This window comes from Theileria parva (genome assembly GCF_000165365.1).
Source record: "Theileria parva strain Muguga chromosome 3 map unlocalized ctg_531, whole genome shotgun sequence".
In the NCBI taxonomy this organism is placed as follows: Eukaryota; Apicomplexa; class Aconoidasida; order Piroplasmida; family Theileriidae; genus Theileria; species Theileria parva.
In genome coordinates this window covers 356,598-369,136 of record NW_876244.1, presented here as the reverse complement: position 1 = coordinate 369,136, position 12,539 = coordinate 356,598, and the positions used below count along the sequence as shown (strand labels likewise).

Genomic DNA, 12,539 nt, shown 5'->3' with positions numbered 1-12,539 from the left:
TAGTATAATCGGTTAATATACATTATTCTAGTGATTTTCGCATTGTTTTCACCAAGCCTATATTAATTTTGTGTTTATCAGGTGTTACTTTCTAGGCCCATGTTATACTTTGCACTGATTGGTATAATTGGGGCATTAATTCCAATAGAAAACAGCTAAATTAAAGGTTAATTAATAATTACATACGTATTGTTGTAGTTCGTCAGTTCTTTGACAAGATAATTTACATGCAACGTCCATCTTAGACGTTACTATTATGAAGGGCTTTTCAGCCAAATTAAATCCAATTAATTTTTCCCTAAAATAGTTTATAAAATCTAAATGGATACCTGAGAGTGTTAAAATTATCTATACAGTTGTGTGTTGGATTACAGGGATCAATTACATATAAAATTAGTCTGACACGCTCAAGATGACCTAGGAACAAGTTTTCTTTTCCACAATCTATGATTCCAGGCAAATCCACGATACTTAAATCAAATCCTAATAAATCACTAAATACTCAAAATTCAACTACCATCATTAAATTTTATATATCCAACATAGGGTGACAAGGTTGTGAATGGATAGTTACCAACTTTACTCACACATCGAGTTATCTAGAATAATATCAATTTCTTCATTTACTAATGTAATTTAGAAGATACTGTTGAGAAAAGTGTTGATTTTCCAACATTTGGTAACCCTAATAAGCCAACATCGGCGATTAATTTTAGTTGTAATTCCTAAAGTTTAATAAGATTATTTGAGTTGTACGTAGTAGTTTTCTTCAGGTTCGGTGCCAAATTCCGATTCGTAAGGTGTTCTAAACTAAATGTTCAAGGTTTAAAGTACCTAAAATTGTTACCCAAACCACCTAATCCTCCAGAAGCCAGTAATACTCTTTCACACTCCTAAACCATTTTTAAATGTTTAATGGAATAAAATTGGTACAGTTGAGTCAAAATCTGCGATTAAGGTTTTGGTCCAGTTATCGCACAAATTCCTCCAATTCTCCAAATCGCCAAAAGGTTCAAATTTATATATCAGACTACCAATAGGCATTTTTAATATTATATCCTCTCCATTATTTCCCCTAATTCTATTACCCTATAGATTATTAGATGTGTAATCTATGTGTTGTATGCAGTATACAGAGGATTTAATGTAATACTTTGCCTGTTGAGCCATGTTTGGCGGTTACAACTGATGGAATAGTGCTGAAATCAGATCTTTCATTCAATTTCTTGATAGGTTCAGCATAAACGCTGCCTCCATTTCCACCTCTTCCGCCTACTGGGAGACCAGGACCTAGTAGATGGTGCGGACCATGTTTAGAAAAGGCCAAAGCCCCGTCACCTCCCTTTCCTCCAATGCACTAAGTTTAAATTATTATCATCAATATAAATAATGAATATATTATTACTAATATTATTCTATATATAACTAATAAAGGTATGATTTCAAAGTGTTAATGTGTAAAAATCATACTTTAATACGTTTAATATCTACAAAAGGTTTAGAAGGTTTAGGAATGACATTATAAACATTTTCCGTTACATTTTTTATTAATTTGCCCATTAAAAATTAATTTTAGAAATTTTAAAATTTAAGATTGTGTCACACAATTTTGGATTCCAATAATAATATTTTGTATAATCTACACATTTGTTGATAACATGTACATTATTTTAAATAATTTAAAACTATGATAGTTTATTGTTAAAAATTGTTGGAAGGATGAAGAATTTTCTTTGATGAATTCTAAATGAACATTAATAATTCCTTACTTTTATCACTTGGTTATGGTTTAATTTCATCGCATAATTCTTCAGAATGTATTACACATTTAAAGAAATCGTCTATAAAGTTGAGAATTCCACTCATCAGAAGTGTTAATTTGGGCTATATTTCGCCTTGTTTAACAAAATTCAATCAACACTATCACTCCACTCCAAGTGATTCTACACCAAATAACCCTTCAAATGAAACTACTGACAATAACTCTCCTTCCGAGGGTATAGTTAGTACCGACCGAGCTGATATAAACGAGGAATTATCATCACTGATTTCTGCTCAATCTGAGATATTAAAGAGGGAAGGAGATAAGGATGACCTCAGGAAATATGACTGGTTTGAAGATGTGCCTATGGATTCTTCGGATGAGGAGTTGATGACTGAGTACTATGAGACTAAAATTCCCAGTATGAACACCATTTACAAGAATTTGGACCCCGTTGGGATCCGTAATTACCTCCCTGATACCCCAAGGTCAGACCGTTGTTTAGGCCGCGTTTACGAAGTTGGTGAAACTTTTCTGGATACCGAATCCCAAAATACTCACACTTTGCAGGAAATTTTAGACAAGGCTAAAAAGAATAGGGAAGAGCATAATCGTATTTGTGGTATAACTAGCACAGACTCGCCTGAGGATGATATTAAGTTAAACTCTTTACTAACTAATAATCAGCCAGACGATACGGTTGAGAGGGAATACTATGAGAAATTTGAAGGGGAAGATGAGTTTGGGTTTGGAAAAGAGTTCCAGGAAGACTCTGCGGATGTAGTTCTTGAGGATGAAATGTGCAGGTATTTCTTGGAAGTTCCTCTTAAAAATTGGGTTAAAGACGAGATAAATTCCTACAATGACTCACTAAATAAGCTTGAAAAGGCACAGAAATACTATACTGAGAATGCGCCAGAAGAGTTTGTCACTGATTTCAGGGCCGTTTTCTCAGACTCTCCAATCTCAACCACAGGTAATTTTTATAATTACAAATATGTGTAGGGCTTTTTGATTCAAATTCGCCAGCGTTTGACGGTTCTACTGACAAAATAGCTAAAAATTCAAGTGAGTCAAAGGATTTGTACATTAAAGAATATAAACACAATGATTTGTTAAATGATATCGACAAATATGAATCTTCTAAATATCCTGAAATTGTTTTAAAAATGGCAGAAAATGATCAGAACAACCCTATTTTCACAATAGATGATAGAAACCCTGTTAAAGTTGGTACGGATAAGAATTCAATGGGAAGTTTAGAGGATAACTTGAGAGTGTATGTTTCAGTTCCAAAGGAGTTTATAAAGTTTGATGAAGTGGGTTCTGTGGTAGTAAATGACTCAATAGCTTTTAGGCGTAACTATGATATTTGTATTGGACAGACAGTTGAGAAAATTCCACTTGAAGGTGACTTTTTTATAGGCACGATTTTACTCCCAAATCAGGCCGGTTACAGAGACCAGAACATAAGATACTTAGCCGATGAAATAGCTATAAATTCCAAGGGACTAGTCTTTGTCCCTGATATTCCCATAATAAATCAAGGAGACGAATGGTACTTTGTACTCTTGAACAGATTACTTAAGCTTGTTCAAAGTGCTTACAAAGTTGACCGTATTTCATTCGTTGCACTAGGTGATCAAGCCAATTTAATCATTAATTACATTAACAATTCAATGTTGAACACTATATCAAAGTATTCTAATTTCTCAGATAATAGTAAAGTGAAGAAAAATGAAGAGGTGGGGAAGAAAATGGATCAGTTAATTGAGCGATTTAGCACTGAAAGAATGGAAGAATTGATGAGGAGGCAATCAGTGCCAATAATTGAAGACCTTTTGAACGGTTTGGAGAATATAAAATTGGTTCAAAGTCATCAGGAGGCTAAAAAAGCAAAAGAAGTTAACTTGGTAAAACCCCTTTCAAAGGTTTTACAATCCCTTATATTGTATGATAGCACTCATGTAGACCTTGAAAAGTTGACGAAGCTATCAATTCCTACTCTTTTATTGGAGTCAAACAGGACAAACCTTATTGATCAAGTTCTGAAGTCTGATTCTGTCACAGAAGAAATGATAAGCAATTTCATTTCTTCAGCAAAGGCTAATCGTTATAATATTGTCAAGAATAAACACAAGGGGATAAATATGTTTGATTATGTAATAAATGAGATGCCAAAAAAGCTTAAAACTCTAATGAATAACCAGACGGATTTCAGGTTAATGCCTTCAGAACACAACACAGAGAATCACCGGGAACAGTATCTTCTAACAACATTTCACAGAGGAGTTGACATAGTACTTGAGGTCTTCAAAGAAGCTTCATCGCATTTTTACATGAAAAAACCAAACGCTTCAAAGCTAGAACTACAAGTACCAAACTACCCATTTATATACTATATTTATAACTATTTTATATAAAACTGTAAAAAATTTGTAGGCAATGAAAGATTCTATTTTGAAATGTGCAAATTGGATTCTTGCCTGGTCATATTGAAAATTTTACACATTTATTTAATACTTTGTAAACATGCTTAATATAATTTTTTATATTTATTTTTATCCATAATTTAAATTTTGCTTGACTTTTTTTTGATTTTTAGCACGATTCATATTTGTTTGAGGTGATGGAGGAGTTTACAGAGGATGAAATAGAAAATTTTATGAAATTGGCTCTTGAAGAGGTGATTTTTATCTGTTTTATATTTATTAGGCCAAAAAAGCTCTGGATAAGGAGGAAGTTGCAGTTGCCTGTATCATAGTTTCTAAGGCTACCAGAGAGGTAGTGGCTTCTTCGTCAAACGCTACAAACTTGACATATAATGTAATTTTTATCCATCGAACTTAATATTTTAGTCCACTTGGCACTGTGAACTTGAGGCCATAAATAAGTTAATTGACATGGAACCAAACGGTTACAAGTCACAACAAGATTCTGGGAAACTTAGAGAGTTTTGTTCAGGATTTGTTCTGTTTGTTACCTGTGAACCTTGTATTATGTGTACCACAGCACTTCAACTCATTGGTATTTTCTTTTTACTCCCTCTTAGTTACTTATATTTTAATTAGTTTTACACTTTTTACACTAAAATAACTATTTTAAGGTTTGACTGAAGTGTATTATGGATGTAAAAATGAAAAGTTTGGTGGTTGTGGTTCCGTTTTATCGTTACACTTATCGTATGTTTTTATTCATTCCTCCAATCATTCAGTTAAGTAAAGTTATATTTAGGAATGGTGATCTACCTACTATAAAGTGTTGTGGAGGTTTACTATCAGAAGAGTCAGTAAATCTGCTACAAACTTTCTACTCTAGAGGAAATCCCAGAGGTAATTTCATACCTTTATACTATTATTTAGCGCCAAAACCTTCCAGAAAACGAAAACTAAAGAGTTAAGTACTACCAATATTACGAAAAAATGAAGTGTATAAAATGTATAAAAAATTAGTCCTTTTTCTTAGATCTTGTATCAAGACTGAGAAGCCTCGGTTTGAGCTTCTCCATTAATTTTACAAAATGATCGTAATCGCACTCTCCGTCTGAGAAAAACAAATCGCCCAGTGGTAATGTGTAGGTTTCAGCTTTATTCTTCAAACCTCCCTTTTTATATTCTAATTTTTAATTAATTTGTATACACATTTAGTTATATTCTATGGTCTACTATGGCATGACGTACTGATCTCATAAGTTCCTTTTAACCTTTTAACCTTTGTCCACACTAATACTTTACAGTTCTAAAGTTATAATAATGAGAGAACGAAGGTTACTTTGAGTTTTACGACAAAATGCGCCCTTCTTAAAAGAACCTTATCGTAGGCGATATAGAGGGAAAATACAGAGAAAAAAACAATCTAATCAAGAAAATAATGATTATTTAACTTACCAACATAACTTTTAGTAAAAATTTTGACTTTTCTACTTGAACAAAGAAGGTGATGTAGGCCCCGAGTGCGTTCATGACTAAATAGAGGAAAATTCTAAAGTAAATGACTTTATTATCAATCTTTAAGCCAATTTCTTTAAATGCCTAAATTAAAAATTTTGTATTCCATTGATTATTTCTTACCGCTCGGATATTTAAGTCCATTAGTTTTTGGATATCATTGTAGGAGTATAAATCCGGCACAGAATCTAAAGAATCTTTTAATTTGACTTTAAAACTTACAAACTACATTTTTGTACACTTCACTCAGGGGCTTCTTCTCCGCCATTTTTTATATTCACTGAATTTTCACAGGTGATAGTGTTAAACCACACTATTGTTGTAGATAACGATCATTATTTTTTTGTATCATAATTTTTCTCTCGGTTATACGATGGGATTTTCTAGACTTTTTGTATGCTTTAGGAAGCCTAAAACCACCTACAGTTCCAAAATGATCAAGCTTAAATCCTTAAGAGGTATTTACACATTTAAATTTTACATATCATCTTCTACATGTTCTTTATTATCCAGTTACTAATTTTTTTAATTTCTACCTTATCTTTTGTTATCTTTTGATAATTTTAACGATTCTATTTTTAGATGGACTTCTGGAGAAAAGAGAGTCGCTCCAGGATCGATTATCAAAATTCAATGATATGTGTCTAAAATACGTTAAAGAAAACGATAGAACCAACGCGCTCTTTGTTCTTAAGAGAAAAGCTCTGGTTTCAAAGCAACTTTCAATCCTCGATGAACTATGCTTCAAAATATTACAACTCATTTCCGATACTGAATCCGCAAATGTACCTTTTATTTACACATACAATTGTTATTAGTTATATTATATTTACATACAATTGTGTTTTCAATTTGATCCAAATTATCTGAATATTTATTAGTTCCAAGTTGAGTCAATTCGTAATTTGGAGATTGGCAATAAATTACTTTCTGAAATAAGTAAGGAGTTGAATAGGAAAGACTTCGACTCGTTTATGGAGTCTGATAAGCGTAATTTGGAAGAAATTTCTGAGAGATTGGGCATGATAACTCGTAGTTACGAGATCGATGATCTTGAACTTGTCCAGGAGCTCGACTTTCTCACTAATGACATGAACTCAATGAACTTTGATCATAACTACCCTCAAATTAATGAAGATGACCAACAAAGCTTCGATTTGGACCTCAGTAAACTAAAGTCTGTTTCCAGCGAAAACACCTACACTAACAGGGATTTCTTCACCTCCAAACCTACACAAATTATGGCCTGATCTTTTTAATTTAACATTAAAATGATTTTTATTGTGTTAATTATTAATTTAATTGCTCCAGTTTGTTTTCTATACTAAATATACCATGCGTACTATAAGTATTATACTCGCTGATATACTTACACCACTATACATATACATAGTATACAAAATATAGTACATATAGTAATATACAATAAATCTGTGTATAACTGTTAGTTTGGTATATTATATTAAAGAACATATTCTTTTGACCTTTTTATCAATGTTATCACTTTTCGCAATTTCAATAAACTTAAATCTAAGTTCAGCTTCAGGTACAGGTTCAGCTTCTTGGGTTTCATCTTGGGTTAGACGTCTGTGATTAATTAACTTGATTTGGAGTCTATTAATGAATTTAAGGATCTGGTTTAGTGATCTTTTGAGTAGTTTTTCAGAATTTGAACCTTTAAGAAGCTTTAGTTTAAGGATTTCAAAGCGTACTTTCTTTATCTCCTTTAGCTTTAGTGGTGGGCAACTCCTCTCATCCTTTGTAAAGTTGACGTAAATGTAATCCTTTGTCCTCTTCTTACGGTCAATTTCTGAGATTATTCTCTGTTTTAACCTGATTGCTTTATTCCATTTCTTCAACATCTTAAGTTTCCTCATCAGTTCTCTCCTCCTCTTACAAATTTTCAAACGCCTCAGCTTCACCTTCTTAAAACTGTTAACAAACTGTTCCTTTACTATTATTCTGAAATCATCCAGATATTTGTACATATCCTCTGGATTAAACGTGCCTTTAACTTGCAATTTACGTAAGTGGTTCATGAACTTAAAATATCCTCCTGCTTGGGTTAAATACTTGAGGGTTCCTGTAATCTGGTTATAATCCTTTTTCCTGGAACTTAGTCTATTTATTGGGAAGTAATCAATACTTAAACTTCTTTTTATTGCTTCACTCAACACTTGATCCTTCTTATCAATTAGGCCTATACACCTTTTCTCTGCAATCAAAAGGTTACTGGGAGTCATATAATCAAATTGAGTATCCCAACAATTTGCAAACTGTCTACCCGTAACAACGGAATTATCACCCTGGTTCAAATTTTCCAAAAAATTATTATTTGAACTATATTGACTAAAATCATGTGATTTTTCTGTAGTGAGTGTGTATAACAGAGGAGAATGCATTAGAAGTGATGATTTTCGTATGTATTCATTTGGGTTTAATGGGAAGTCAAATAGGATCACAATATCAACATCCAAGTTAAGTCCTCGACTCATTAATTCTGTTGTTACTAGTATTGCATTATTAGCTTCTCCGAATTTCTTGAAATTAGCTTGTCTTTTCTCAAATGGCATTTTACTATGAACTGACATTGGGGCAAACCCTGACTCTGTTAAATAATGATCTACAGCTCTAACTGCGTCAACTTTCCTACAAAATACAATTATTTTCTTCCTTTTTATGGATGAATTATTGGATGTTTCATCTATATCATTGTTCGTAGTACCAGTTGAATCCTTGGTTATTGGGTACTTTATATCATATTTAAGAATATTGATTAGTGTTCTAACTTTATCCTTTTCCACTGGTATAAACATGTGTTTTACTCCTTTCGATGGTCTGGTAATTCCAACTTCATCCACAACCTTATGGCTGTTAATCAGGTCCTCAATTATCCTTTTATTATAGTCAAACATATTGTTCCTGACATTTGAACGGTTACTGGTTTTGCGTTCATTTTCCAGCGGTTTAAAGTAGTAACTAACAATGTGTTCATACAACTCAAGTCTCTTCTTATGTTTTCCAAACAACTTTACCAAATTTATCCTTTCCACATCCTTTTCTTCATTAGCATCAGTACTATTACTGGTGCCACTATCACTAGTGGATTTGTTGACAAACTTTGTGAATGACTTATGTATGGATTCAAAGAACTTCAAATAATTGATATTTGAAGCCACTTGTATGATTTGAGTTTCAGCGCTCTTTTCTTTATTGATATGTGAGTAATTTGGTATCTGCTGTAAAATTGTGTAGACTAATGGGAAGAAACCCTCATTAAACAAACAGTCTGACTCTTCCAACACCACGTATTTAAGCTTATTGAATTTTAAATGTTTCCTAAATTTTAGTAATCTCGACGGCGTTGCAACTACCACATCTACTAATCCTTTAAGTTTATCCTTTATAGTTTTACTGTTGACTCCTTTTGAGACTTGCAACCCAGTTATCTTCACCAGATGTGATAGTTTCTTTACCGCAGTGAATATTTCTGAACACAACTCTGTCGTTGGAGTTATAATTAAACATCTCGGTGATGAGGGTTCTCTCAACTTAGTTAACTCATCCTCTTTTAATCTTTGTAGTATTGGCAGTAAGTATGTCAAGGTTTTGCCACCCCCAACTGCTCCTGAAATTACCAGATTCTTTCTACTTTTATTCAAAACCTCTTCAATACCTAATTTCTGTATAAGACTCGGCTTAAACACCATGTTATCAAGACTATTCCCATAGTTATGTGAAAGGTATGATAACGCTGAGATTGCCATCGTTTTATTCAGCCCCAGTTTTGTCCAGTTTTCAATTGCGTTTTCACTAAAATTTAACTTTTCTATCCTATTTCGCTGGGCATTAGTCATGTTTCTAGACAAAATAAACTTGTACATATCATCAATTGAAGGTTCTTCTTTCTTCCTCTTAAATACCACCCTCTCACCACCAACTGTGTTAACAGTACCAATTTCATCATCAATGTCTGAAAATGGCTGTTTTATGAACATAATATCTTCCTCTGTACTATACAGTTTAGAGTCTCTTAGTCTATAATTATCTCTCTTAGATTTTGTTGGTAAAATGGTAAACACGTTTTTAGTCCTTTTAAAGTAACTATCTTTTGGTTTAGAATCCTGTGATACTTTATATTCAATTCTCAAATTATTTGGATCTTGTTCCATATCATTTAAATGTTTCTTGAATTCATTTATCACTTCAACATCGCTCTTTTCTGATAATTCCTTTATCTTCTCTTCAGAATCTGGATTAGAGCATGATAGAAATGATAGCACTGAGTCTTTAACAGTATCACAAACTCTATTTTTGATTGAGATTAAGTAGTTTTTCATGATCCCAATCACGTCTTGTTCTGACTTAATATCACCCTTCATAACATTTAGTAGATCACTATTATATACTATATGAAAATTCTCATCTCCCAGTAACTCATCTCCTAACACTCGTTGACCTAGCACTTCATCTAAATCTGCACCTAAATCCTCCTTACTAACAATACTGAACGGGTAAATGTATTTTAGAAACTGAGAATAAAGTTGGTCTAATTCATCTTTGTTTAAAAGGCTCAGCACATTTTCAAGTCTTTTACTCCTTATTATTTTCTTCAACTCTTCAGATTCAGATGATCTGGGTTGATAATTTTCATCCTCAGCGTTGACACGGACTTGGGCTCGATTTCCATAATTTTGTTTAAGATAGTCCAAATTTTCTTTTAAAGCATCATTCGAATAAGTTTTCTTACTTAACAGCTTTAGTACAATTTGAAAGTGTGGTGGGTGTTTTAGGATCGATTTAGTCACTTGTTCAGTTCTTCCAGTACCCAATAGTACTACTTCCCTTACATTATCATCTAACTTCATCTTTCTCAGGTTTACAGTTTTCTTCCCACTCAGCGGATCCACTTCACTTAGTTTATTAATTACTGTATCAATTTCTTCCAACTCAAACACCAAGGTGTCATCAATGGTGGTAGGGTTCTCAGCGTGTTTCTTTAAAATCTCTTCCCGTTCCTTAGCTAATTTAGTCTCATCAATATCAGTTTCCTCACTATCTATTAGTGAATAATAGTGGTTAATAAATGGCACATATACTGGGCTTGTTCTGATCATTGCTAGATAGACTAATTTAACCAATGTTACCTTACTCAGGGTCACATAGTTTAGGTAGACCTGTTTATCTGTGATTTGTTTAAGTTCAGGCAACGCTGGTAAATATATCAATAGTAGATTCAGCAGGTCATATTTTTCGTATTCTATCAAGTTATTCATGAACTTAACATTTTCCTCTTTTTTTATTCTCCCGTACAATCCACTCAGGCCATCCAAATTTTCCTTGTAATAATTTATAAGTACTTCTATCGAATCCTTTATCTCTTCGGTTTCTCTTTTAGCTTCCTCCTTCACATATGTTTCAAAGTCTATTTCTTTTATTTTACGTTTTCTCATTCTCTTGTAGTGGTTATACAGAGACTTGTTAATTTTGCTGAGGTTTTCTTTAGTCGCAGTTAACAGTTTGCCTAGTGTTTTTAATGTATCTTTCAAACTGTTAGATTCGTTATTCTCAATATATCGTATTCGTTTTATGTCAATATTTGGTCTATTTTTATACTTCATTATCCAATTATATATACTATCCAAATGTCCCTTCCCGCCAAATTCTTCATCCTCCTCTTCCTCTTCTCTATCGAATCTTAAACTTTCACCTTTATCACTAGCCTCTTCTTTCTTATCCTTCTTATTCTCTATTGATATATTTGAAGGTTCATGAATATAGTGTGCCCAAACCGTTTTCATTAGTATAGTTTGAAAAATTGAAATCAGTGATTTCCTATCCAAAGTCCTCAAAACTTTCCGGGACCTTACTTTCACAAATTTTAAATAATTTTTATGTAACCTTATTATATCTACCAAATCCTCATTTGTAAGTTCATCTAAACTAAAGTTTTTATGCAGTTCAGTGTCATGAACTCCTCCGTTAACCACCCAGTTACAACACAGATACTCCTTATCAGAGTCTATAAAGGCATGATCACTCCAAATGTACTTATATAGAAGACTTCTAACACACCTTGGAGTAAACAGAAGAATGTATGAGGCCATTAAATCAGCTCCATATAAAAGTTCAACCTGCCTATTTAGAACCTCGAGATCAGTAATATTTTCTACATATTCAAATTTATCCTCAATTTCTGAAAGAAAGACATCTCCAATTTTCCTCACTGTTTCCTTTATTTCACATTTTGATTTTTCAAAGTCCGACGCGATCTCAGCCAATTCTTTACTTTTGGTAGAAAAATTACTAGTAAAATATGAGTTTAAATGTTCTAATGCCAGTTTTTGTTTACTTACAGGCACTGTAAATAAGTCAAGCAGCTTCCTTCCTTCCTTAAGTTTATGTGCGACGTTGAAAAAGAATACATTCTTTAAATCTCTAAAGTGTTCCTTTTGCACTATGATTCCTCCCGGGTCAAAAGGTGGTTCCACTATTAAGGAATCCCTCAGTTGGAAGGTTTTATAGTCATTTCCAAAATGATGTGTAATGAATCCCTCATGTATCTAAGTTAAAATTATTCGATAATTAAAAACGTACAGGATTCTTGTTTAATATTATACAGTCTATGGTACAAATGGCAAATATTGCGATAATTTGAAATTTCAGCTTTATGTGAACATCTTGGTTCATTTCATTTTATACACATAGTATACAACGGAAATGATTTCATTTTAATTTTAGTCAAAACTAATTTACACGAGGTTTAAATTTAAAAATATTCTGTTTGAAAATTGATAAATTGAGAAAATTATGGTGGATTCTTTGAGGCG

At 32.7% G+C, this 12,539-nt stretch overlaps 6 protein-coding genes across 6 annotated transcripts; 3 read left to right on the top strand and 3 right to left on the bottom strand.

Annotated features, from left to right (window-relative positions):
• Positions 1-5: 5 nt before the first annotated feature.
• On the bottom strand, positions 6-1,707 carry obg (50S ribosome-binding GTPase family protein). Its single transcript, XM_757826.2, has 11 exons — positions 1,471-1,707; positions 1,154-1,357; positions 934-1,089; positions 835-893; positions 757-805; positions 648-725; positions 518-599; positions 330-483; positions 187-298; positions 89-155; positions 6-57 (listed from the first exon to the last, which is right to left on the bottom strand). Exons 1-11 carry the CDS (start codon positions 1,558-1,560, stop codon positions 23-25), a joined length of 1,086 nt encoding a protein of 361 aa, XP_762919.2. The 5' UTR covers positions 1,561-1,707; the 3' UTR covers positions 6-22.
• On the top strand, positions 1,609-4,284 carry TpMuguga_03g00794 (uncharacterized protein). The gene is made up of 3 exons (XM_757825.2): positions 1,609-2,738; positions 2,768-4,137; positions 4,205-4,284. Exons 1-3 carry the CDS (start codon positions 1,748-1,750, stop codon positions 4,259-4,261), a joined length of 2,418 nt encoding a protein of 805 aa, XP_762918.2. The 5' UTR covers positions 1,609-1,747; the 3' UTR covers positions 4,262-4,284.
• adat2 (Cytidine and deoxycytidylate deaminase zinc-binding region family protein) lies at positions 4,285-5,398 on the top strand. The gene is made up of 6 exons (XM_061305783.1): positions 4,285-4,448; positions 4,478-4,588; positions 4,621-4,789; positions 4,869-4,944; positions 4,997-5,094; positions 5,125-5,398. Exons 1-6 carry the CDS (start codon positions 4,392-4,394, stop codon positions 5,160-5,162), a joined length of 549 nt encoding a protein of 182 aa, XP_061160917.1. The 5' UTR covers positions 4,285-4,391; the 3' UTR covers positions 5,163-5,398.
• TpMuguga_03g00792 (putative integral membrane protein) lies at positions 5,195-5,977 on the bottom strand (the record flags this gene model as incomplete). The annotated part of the gene is made up of 6 exons (XM_757823.2): positions 5,195-5,377; positions 5,443-5,500; positions 5,534-5,617; positions 5,650-5,793; positions 5,833-5,897; positions 5,932-5,977. The coding sequence occupies 6 exons, from the start codon at positions 5,975-5,977 to the stop codon at positions 5,211-5,213; spliced, it is 564 nt and encodes a 187-aa protein (XP_762916.2). The 3' UTR covers positions 5,195-5,210.
• Positions 5,978-6,010: 33 nt separating this feature from the next.
• On the top strand, positions 6,011-7,023 carry TpMuguga_03g00791 (Snf7 family protein). The gene is made up of 3 exons (XM_061305782.1): positions 6,011-6,167; positions 6,292-6,494; positions 6,591-7,023. Exons 1-3 carry the CDS (start codon positions 6,083-6,085, stop codon positions 6,957-6,959), a joined length of 657 nt encoding a protein of 218 aa, XP_061160916.1. The 5' UTR covers positions 6,011-6,082; the 3' UTR covers positions 6,960-7,023.
• A 143-nt stretch (positions 7,024-7,166) lies between these two features.
• RH39 (DEAD/DEAH box helicase family protein) lies at positions 7,167-12,480 on the bottom strand (the record flags this gene model as incomplete). Its single annotated transcript, XM_757821.2, has 2 exons — positions 7,167-12,272; positions 12,307-12,399. The coding sequence occupies 2 exons, from the start codon at positions 12,397-12,399 to the stop codon at positions 7,167-7,169; spliced, it is 5,199 nt and encodes a 1,732-aa protein (XP_762914.1).
• Positions 12,481-12,539: the final 59 nt, after the last annotated feature.

Bases quoted from the DNA above. Each gene is read 5' to 3' on its own strand.
- obg (XM_757826.2), bottom strand. From the start codon at position 1,560: ATGGGCAAATTAATAAAAAATGTAACGGAAAATGTTTATAATGTCATT. The intron at 299-329 runs GTATCCATTTAG...AAACTATTTTAG, and splicing joins GATAATTTTAACACTCTCAG to GGAAAAATTAATTGGATTTA. The intron at 156-186 runs GTATGTAATTAT...CCTTTAATTTAG, and splicing joins CTGACGAACTACAACAATAC to CTGTTTTCTATTGGAATTAA.
- TpMuguga_03g00794 (XM_757825.2), top strand. From the start codon at position 1,748: ATGAACATTAATAATTCCTTACTTTTATCACTTGGTTATGGTTTAATT. The intron at 2,739-2,767 runs GTAATTTTTATA...AAATATGTGTAG, and splicing joins CTCTCCAATCTCAACCACAG to GGCTTTTTGATTCAAATTCG. The intron at 4,138-4,204 runs GTACCAAACTAC...AAAAATTTGTAG, and splicing joins CTTCAAAGCTAGAACTACAA to GCAATGAAAGATTCTATTTT.
- adat2 (XM_061305783.1), top strand. From the start codon at position 4,392: ATGGAGGAGTTTACAGAGGATGAAATAGAAAATTTTATGAAATTGGCT. The intron at 4,589-4,620 runs GTAATTTTTATC...TTAATATTTTAG, and splicing joins CTACAAACTTGACATATAAT to TCCACTTGGCACTGTGAACT. The intron at 4,945-4,996 runs GTATGTTTTTAT...AGTTATATTTAG, and splicing joins GTTTTATCGTTACACTTATC to GAATGGTGATCTACCTACTA.
- TpMuguga_03g00791 (XM_061305782.1), top strand. From the start codon at position 6,083: ATGGGATTTTCTAGACTTTTTGTATGCTTTAGGAAGCCTAAAACCACC. The intron at 6,168-6,291 runs GTATTTACACAT...TTCTATTTTTAG, and splicing joins CAAGCTTAAATCCTTAAGAG to ATGGACTTCTGGAGAAAAGA. The intron at 6,495-6,590 runs GTACCTTTTATT...AATATTTATTAG, and splicing joins CCGATACTGAATCCGCAAAT to TTCCAAGTTGAGTCAATTCG.